Source organism: Amyelois transitella, chromosome 2 (assembly GCF_032362555.1).
Source record: "Amyelois transitella isolate CPQ chromosome 2, ilAmyTran1.1, whole genome shotgun sequence".
NCBI classification, from domain to species: Eukaryota; Metazoa; Arthropoda; class Insecta; order Lepidoptera; family Pyralidae; genus Amyelois; species Amyelois transitella.
This window is the reverse complement of record NC_083505.1, coordinates 9,942,407-9,951,455: the sequence shown is the minus strand read 5'-3', so window position 1 is coordinate 9,951,455 and position 9,049 is coordinate 9,942,407. Positions and strand designations below refer to the sequence as shown.

Below are 9,049 nucleotides of genomic sequence, written 5' to 3'. Positions count from 1 at the left end.
CGGCGGGCGATGCCGGGTGTCGGTGCATGTCTTTCTTGCGTACGCTTCGACGGATGGGGTCCGGACATCGCGGAATCACCACCGAATAGACATTTTTGACCGTGACTTCAAATTCTTAATTGTTAAGCAACTGCTTTTGACTAAATGCCTATGATTTTTTCCAACCTATGCCAAAACAACACTGTATAGTATAATTTGTTTATTTGCAATGTCTAAACGAGACTTTCATCACTAAACTTAGAAAGCCATAAGTAACACTTATTTGAAAAAATAGAAAAGGTCGCGGACCATAAAAAACAAATTTCACACGAGTGAAGCCGCGGAAACGATACGACTAGTTTTGAATAAATAAGCGCCTACTAAAAATTCTTATGGCGCCGGGCATTACAAAACTAATTATGGTGTTGGGCAAACTCACGGCTATTAAATTGGTTTGTAATAGATTCTAATAGCAGTTGCCATAAAATGTGCAAAGTAACTTAACCTAATTGAAGCAAGTTGCTGTTGCAGGTGTTTTAAATAGCAGAACGCTGCATTTTACACCTAGGTTGCTTGTTCAGTAGTACTACCACAGCCAGGCTTTGCCACAACACCTTTGAAGAACCTTTAGACTTGATAAGACGTTAGGTACCCAAAACCGGTTCGCAAGCTACAAATTCACAGTCGCGATTCGAGCGTTCGTGACCGCGGAAAATCTACGAACAAAAAACTAAAACAGGTTGAACTAAATACTGCTTTAAATTTACACAGATAAGTGACAGTTCTGTAAATCCGCTTAAAATTAACTTTAAGAACCGAAATGTAGGCAACAACAAAAAGCTATTTAGCGATAAAAGCTTTTGTCAGCGCGACAAAAATAGGAGTGGTCCAAACAGTGTATTAAGGTTATACAGTGGTGTCGTTGTTTATTGAAATTTGGACTTGTTAAATGTTAAGTACTTCGGCAGATAAGGTTCAACTGTACTTCTATTCATAAGGTATGACAATATATTTTTTCTCAATATAGGTACTTACATTGAGTAGATACCTATATGCTCATTTGGCCTTTTGGCCATTTCGGATGGTTATGGTGATGATTAAGGTTCTTATCTAACGTACCTAAATCAACTCTTGGAACTCGGAAGGTTTATTTATGTATTTTACAGAAAATATATAATTCTTCGTCAAATTGCATAAATTGAGAAGTCATTTTTCGGAGCAAATCAAGGGAATGTGGTTTGGTCACTTAAATACATAGGTATTCATTACTAGAATACCTACTGCAAATTCGTTCGAGGGGCGGATTTTTTTTTTATATACCAGTTTCTAAGTTGGGCCATCCTAACACATCTGAGAAAACCGCATTCAAATCGGAACAATAGTTTTCGCGTTTTGCAAGTACAAACATACAGACAGAAATTCGTACAATCACGTTTTGGCATCTGCTGGTCATACCTAGATCCCTCCCTCCCTAGAACTCATATCGATTTTTGGCCTATATTTTTCAAGTACAGACATCGGTGTGTTACTATTTTATTATATGTATGGATTGTAGTGGAAAAACAAAATTTCGTTAATATTTTAATCCTTTCCAAAGACAGCGAGAATCGCGTGCACTGAGTTAAAGTTATAACGACAGATTAGGTACCCGACAGAATGATAGTGAATTCCCGGTTAATTAATTAACTGGACGTTGTAAGCTGACACTCTAGAGTGGAGGGTGCCGCTTGTATAGGGTAAAAATGGGGGTATTGTATGATGCACTGTATGGTTAATACAATATACACATTTATTTACTAGCGGTTTGCCCGCGACTTCGTACTGCAAAAAATAACACTGTGCGTTGCGGGTCAAACCCAGGCACTAGGCACATACACATTTTTTAAGTCATAGCTTTCATCTCTGTGGAGAGGAGGTCGGGGGCGTCAAATCCGAAAAGATAAAGAAATAGGGGTACGTTAGTGCCATCTAGTTTAGGAGATGTAGGTTATTTAACTCTTATATAGTGTAAAGTACCTATCTTGTGTCGTACATACATGCTAACGTTACAAAGAGCTTCGTTTATATTTGCTACTCCCTGGCAGATGGCGTTGTATTTAATTTTTTTTATTACTAAACTAATACAATGAAACACAAATAGGTAATAATCTTGTCATTTCTTTTCATTCTCAATCTTAACATCTCATTAATTAATACACGATATTTTTATCACAGACTTTTGATGTTTTTAAATTACTGATTTATACATACATTTCGCAAAAGCATTTATTTCTTTGTACAGTGATCACTTTTATTTTGGCCAAGTTTTCCTACTGTCATCTGTCAATGTCGAAAGTTACAAACGTCTAAACTAAGATAATGAAAAATTGAATGAAATTTTAAAACTCATTCTGTAAGAATTTGTAAATAAATATACGTCTAAATTTAATTCTTATTAAATGTACTTAAATAAATCGTTTTACTGTATTTTATTACCAGAACCAGAAGCAAGTACATACACTTACCGAAAGCTGGAGTTTGCTTGTTAAATAGTGTTTTGATTTTAATTTTCTAGTCAACATTTTAACTGTTCAACAGGAGAAAAGAAAGAAGTATTTCTTAACGTAAGTTTAATGATTATAATATACAAATTACAAGAATATGTGCATCGTAGCGTTAAGTTGTATGTGAGAGGTACCTATTACATTTTTTAATTATTCTATTTCAGATGGCTCCTCCTCGGCGTATTCTAAGAGAACAACTAAAAATTCTACTTGATTTTCTACATGAAAACAGAGACCTATGCACTCGACACTTAGCTTCACCTATAAAATTTGATGAAACCAGACAAAAATGGAAAACTGTGGCAAAGAAGCTAAATAGTGTTCCTAATGGCAGTTTCAAAACTGCCCATTTTTGGAGAAGGGTATTAACCTACTGAATTTAAAAAGAAAAATAAAACAACAATTACTTACTTATGAGTATTATTTACTTACGAGTAGCATTATCTTCTTTTATTTTATGTTTTGTTTTCATTTTCAGTACTGGATTGAGTGGAGCAATAAGGTGAAGACAAAAGCAGCTCAAAGAGTGATGATGAAGTCAGGTGAAGAATCTAAAAGAATATTGCCACTAGACAAATTGGAAATCAGAGCTCTGGAACTCAGTGGAAAGGGATTCATTGTAGCCATGTTGAAATCCAAAAATGAGAAGTTCCCAGTTAAAGATACTATACTGCCTGCAGAGGTGGACACAGCTTCAGATTTACAGCCCATGAATAAGATTAAACAGGAAACTTCACAAGAAGCATCTTCTTCTGAAGTCCAACAATCATCTAGAACTTCAAGATTATCAGGTAAATTTTCTTTACAACATATACTAACTTCCATAGTCTTACAGACCTGTTTACCCCATTTTAAAAGTTTAAAATTAAATTAACATTTACATTCACTTCCACAATTTTGTTGCTATTTTATATTGGCGAAACATCTGCAATTCTGCTTCTTATTTCAATTTCTCTTTACAATTTTCCAGCAGATAATGCAAAATCATCATCTCTGCCTCCACCAAAATGGGCTCTTGAGCTTGAAGAGCGAAGGATAGCAGCTGAAGAGCGAGTGGCTGCATCCCTAGAAAAAATGGCATCTCTGTTCAAGGCACAAGATAAGAGACAAAGTATTCTAGAGGAACGGATGGCAAATGCATTAACAGCTATGGCGGGTACACTGCAGGATCTAAACTGTGGCATACAAGAGGCTGTTCAACATTTGCAGCAAACTCACCCAGTGCAAATGAATGATCGAAATATGAAGGATGTATTACTATAGGAATGTATTTTGTATATAAATTGATATATCTTTAGAAGTGATCAATGTTTGAATTACTGTGTATAAGAGAAAACAACAGAATATTGTGTGTATTGCTCATTACATGAAAGAAGTAATATGAAATAAAGATACCTACTAGAATAATAAATAGTTTTTATTTCCATAGATTGAATGCATGAATTATAATAATAGGTATTGTCAGATCTTGTACTAGTCCCAATCTCAAAGGTTGCAAACGGTAATACGGCGCCATTCTTGTCGAGCCGCACCCTTTCGGGTACCTACACTTTTGAATGGGATGATTTGGCCTGTCCGTCTTATCGCGGATCTGCTTCGCGCTTTGGTGACTTTTCCCTGCAATGTCTGACAATCTATGGAGTCATTGTCGTGCCGTGAAAGACTGACTGCCTAAGAATGTTAGGATGCATGCTTGCACTATAAATGACAAGCGCTGTGTGATGTCGAATCTAACGCTGAAAATGGCTTACATAATATAATTTGGTTTCAGGTATGGAGGCGCTAGAAACGAGTATAAATTACTGGGAGGACGCGCTGGCCGCGTTCTCGCTAGGCGCGCGCGGCGGCGTGTCGGGCACGCTGGCGCTCACGTCACCAGAAGAAGCGGAATTTTGTCGCGAGATACAGGACTTGCTGCAGAATGCCTATTTATTACAGGTAGGTACTTGTCTTTTTTAGCCATCCCATTATGGATTCTTTTGGACTGAATGGTAGGCAATATTCTCAAACATACTAATTTATTTAAAATAAATACAGATTAGTTGTAAATTTTCCATCAGTTTTCTATCACCCAGGTGACCAAAGTGGAATAATCCAAGAAAAATACTTCAAGAAGCTGCAAAGGAAATTTTTATAAAGCGAAAATTAATGAAACCTACTGCCAAATTGTGACATTCCTGTACCTACTACAGATTAGAATATTAATAATCGGATCTAATCATCATTGGACGATTTTCGGATAAAACGCTCTTGACATGTAGGTACTTACCTCACTACTTAACCTTTGCTGAAATACCTAACTGATATTGGATCATGCCGGTTCATATCGTACCTACGTAAAAGTAGTTTCTATAACTTATATGTTCAAAATCTCATGAAGGTCACCTTTATTTTTTTCATAGGAGCGTTGCGAGCTACTCTTCCTCGACCAGCGGTCAGTGCTGTTCCGTTCAGAAAGCGGCGGTGCGGAGGCGGCCCCCAAGCCGGGGCGGCGCTCGCGGCTGCTCTCCACACACACCGGCTCTTCACACACGCGGAGGGAACACCACTCCAGCGCAGAGTCTTTCGCCTCCGCTGAAGACCAGGTCTGATATCTTTCTTGCGCTTAGTCTCCGCTGAAGATCAGGTCTCTATCGCTCTCTCCTTCCTCTTTGCGTTAATCCCGGTTACGTCCTCTCCTCTCGGGAGAAGATGTTTTTCGAGATTGACTAAATAAATGGACAAAAGTCTCTGAAGTATTTTGTGTGTTCCACAACTTAACTGTAGGAAAACATTTTCATATCAAGTATATTATACGACTTTATTAAGTATTTTCTATAGTGTATGCAACTAAGTCATATTAATTACCAAACTAAAGCTAATAGACGTTTTTTAACATTTTACAGGTAGCAGACTTAAGAGAATTTGATGACTTCACAGAAATACTTCCAGAATTAGATAATTTGGAATTGTATCAAATGGCCGTCAAACAGCTAGAATCAGGGATACCTTGTAGGTGAGAATTTACCTTATTATTGCATATGCATAATTTAAGGTTGTGGCATCTAAAATGTCTGTGTGCTTCTTCTTCTTTCGAGTCGTAAATGGTTAATTATTTGGCTTACTAATTCGGTGCTGCCTAAAAGAAGCAAGGGCAATCGCACTACCTTTTAATCTCTTTTGATCTTTTTATGAGCAAAATGCTGGATAATTAGGAAAGAAAAGAGAAGACATATCCCAGTAAAATAGAGACATCATCTGTACAGCCCGCAGGCAGACATGACATTAGAGGACTAAGACTCGGCCAGGTTTTCCTGGTCATACCCCACATCATATCGAAGAACATCACCAGATCTTTTACTATATTGCCCATGGAAGGTTTCCGCCCGGAGTTAGTATCTCGGCATGCATGTAAACATTCACAGATTCTAATATGGATGTGGGCTTCAGTTTCCAACAGCATGGGTCTATGCTGTCATCAACTAAACATGATTATCGACCCGACCTTACGCACTTATATGTCATGACATGTATTACAGAACTCTCCGCACGGACGTAGTACAATGCACTTCTGACAGCGAATTCCTGTGCAAATTGCATTGCTTGCGGCTCGCGTTCACGGCGGTGTTCAAAGACGCCGCCGTGTGGGCCTGGTTCGTAGACGCTGGAAGACAGGTGCTCACAGACCTTCTACTGTTTGCTGACAAGGTAACGTAATTATCATGCTTGTTTCTTTTTCTTAATTCTCGTTGAGCAACCTGTAGTTATATCCAATTATCAAATTTTGTTACTGTCAGCTATATAAATGCCTCGAAGTAAGTTCAAAACTTTTATAACAAGCTGATTAAACTAGGTTTGCATGAGCACGTTGACCGGGTGGCGCGCAAAATATACAGTACGTACAAAACAAGACTTATCCTAGTGTGCATGTCACGCATTTCCATATGACTGAGTCCTCTTCCATGAAATTTTCTTGTATGAAGAGACCATACAAAATCAATACTTTCACAATCTTTTACAGGAACCAAAGGAATTCTTAGTTGCATATGAAGAAATGGTGTCGTGGGCGACAGATATCGCTAATTGGCCTACAATTGAAAAAGAGCTTTACAGTAAAGGAGTCAAGGTGCGTTTTTCTTTCGAATGAATTATTGAGTGTGAAACTAGTTCTCTCTAGATAAACATAACCCTCTGTTAAACATAATATAACATAAACTAAATGGGTGATAGAAACTGATATTTTAAGTAGTAAAATAGTAGTCAATTATACATTATCCTGTGAATTATATGTAGGTAGTTACATATAGGATATCTGCATAAAATTAAACCTGGAATTCCCTACAAGCTTGCGTGCCCTGATACGTAACGCTTAGGATTTCCAAGACAACCTTAGACCCCCATCTTGCTTACCATCAGGCAGGTTAAGGTCAAACACACTCAAATTAATCAAACCTAGTAAACAATGATTTTAATGTTAACCGTTCTTAATACCGTCACGTATCGGTAACCGTAATATAACGGTGCCAACGTTCTTCGCCCGGTGTGTACCCGGCTGTATGCACTGTGCGCGTGTGTGCGCAGGCGCTGACGTTCTACGACGTGGTGCTGGACTACATCCTGCTGGACGCCTTCGAGGACCTCGCGGCGCCGCCCTCGTCCGTGCTGGCCGTCGTGCGCAACCGCTGGCTCTCCGACGGCTTCAAGGAGAGCGTGAGTTCCTCGCCGTTATAATGTTCACACAAAATGCTATCACTATCCCATGGAAGTCGTAAAAGAGTAAGGGAAAGGCTGATAAAATTGGTTTTGTTTTAGGCGATGGGCTAGTTACCATCTCTGGCTGGCTCTGACTGACTACTCCTTTAGGGATATAGACGTGATGTGAAAGCAATATCACGTGAAAAATTGGTCTCACTATTCGACCCAGAATAGTGCCGAAGCAAACTGAATGAAAATAAAATAATGACCTTATTTGTTTTGTCTCCATATAACTCCCTTTTAATAGAAGTGCAATAGCAGACATTTCGGTTCGCAGGTTCACACAGCGCGCTCTGGTTGGCAAAATAACACATAAAAGTGGTACTATACAGTAACTAGCTTTCGCCCTTACTACCTTACGATATATAACTATTATACAATATGGGTTCCCCTATTTCACTCACACACAGTTTCGTGTAAAAAAACTGTCTTATATTATTCAAGATTATGGTCAAAAGAATAGATCCACTTGAAATTGTGTGCACATCTCTGGCTATTATAAATATATCATAATATATTTCCAACGGAAAGAAAAATACAACTCTATATTTAATGTTTAAGTATTTTCCTTTTATAAGTAGGTAAGTATATTGACAATCAGAATGGCGGGCGTGCCAAATAAACTTTATCTGTACCAACATTCATAAATAGCTGTGCCTACACTGTATCAAAACCTAAGTTTTATAACTAAAATACATACTAATTTTCTAAATTACTTTTTAACACTATCCAAGATTTGTTAAATATGTACGAGTTTTTACGCATGTTTGAAAAAATATTATTTTTGTCAACAGGCTCTCACAACAGCTGTCTGGTCCGTCATAAAAGCTAAAAGAAGATATCTTCAATATCCCGACGGATTCATGGCACACTTCTACTCAATATCGGAGCACCTTCTTCCCGTGCTAGTGTGGGGCTTCCTCGGTCCCCGGGAGCGACTTCGCGACGTGTGCCAAACATTCCAATCGGAAATAGTGGGCTTCATCACAGACCTCTTTAGTTTCCAAAAGTGCCGTTATACTAATGTCGAGGATCTCTCCGTAGATATAATGCAACATGCGAAATCGAGAGCTGCCAATATAACAGATAAATTAGCAGAAAGAAATTAACATTCTATAAATTAAGCTAAAGTGTACTTGTCTTTGTCTCAAATCAAGTTGCAAGATTTTTTCTGGATGTATGGTCGACGTCAAAAGTAGTTCAACAGGAGCATGTTTGAATTAGTTCGACGTACCTTCTCTGATCTTATCCCTCAATGCATCTGATCGGCTGTGTCTTAAAGCTTATATCGTCGCCTGTAGGTACTAAGGGCTCACATTCCTGAAGAGCGCATTTCGATTATTTGGATCCAAACCAAATAATATAGTTTGTTATGCAATAATATGCGTATGAATATTATAGTATTATATATTTTCGCCAAATGCAATAGTAACTATGCAACATGTGTACAAGCCTTAGAACAAGTAACGTTTTAACGCTGTAATGTTTAGCTGATATTATGATTCATGTAGCAAATATACGTACGTAAAAATCAAATGATCTAATTTTACAGCATTTTTGTACATTACACTAGCTCTTATGCAATTGCATTCCATTTTGATCCAATGATTACAAGAATGTATTTTTTTAATATTGCCGTTATATCCCCCCATTCGAATACAATCAAGTTATTTATATTAACAAAATTGTTGTACAGCCTAATTATGTATTTATTTTGTAAATAAATCGAAATATTATTTTACAACTCTTTTATTTTTATTAAGATGAGAAAAATTTTAAGGTGATAAATAAAA

The 9,049-nt window shown here is 37.6% G+C and overlaps 2 protein-coding genes across 3 annotated transcripts in view; both read left to right on the top strand.

The window, feature by feature from the left end:
* The window catches only part of LOC106128997 (mitoguardin), a 46,907-nt gene extending 37,958 nt beyond the window's left edge, over positions 1-8,949 (top strand). The window contains exons 4-10 of one of the 2 annotated variants that reach the window (XM_013327414.2): positions 4,294-4,460; positions 4,925-5,107; positions 5,408-5,517; positions 6,041-6,176; positions 6,523-6,627; positions 7,083-7,211; positions 8,051-8,949. In XM_013327414.2, coding sequence (XP_013182868.2) covers positions 4,294-4,460; positions 4,925-5,107; positions 5,408-5,517; positions 6,041-6,176; positions 6,523-6,627; positions 7,083-7,211; positions 8,051-8,365 — 1,145 coding nt within the window. In that variant the 3' untranslated portion in view covers positions 8,366-8,949. Of the gene's footprint in view, positions 1-4,293; positions 4,461-4,924; positions 5,108-5,407; positions 5,518-6,040; positions 6,210-6,522; positions 6,628-7,082; positions 7,212-8,050 lie in introns of both variants that reach the window. The other variant, XM_013327413.2, reaches the window with a different exon arrangement.
* On the top strand, positions 2,341-3,955 carry LOC106129000 (uncharacterized). Its single transcript, XM_013327416.2, has 4 exons — positions 2,341-2,582; positions 2,687-2,884; positions 3,001-3,313; positions 3,493-3,955. Exons 2-4 carry the CDS (start codon positions 2,687-2,689, stop codon positions 3,783-3,785), a joined length of 804 nt encoding a protein of 267 aa, XP_013182870.2. The 5' UTR covers positions 2,341-2,582; the 3' UTR covers positions 3,786-3,955.
* Positions 8,950-9,049: the final 100 nt, after the last annotated feature.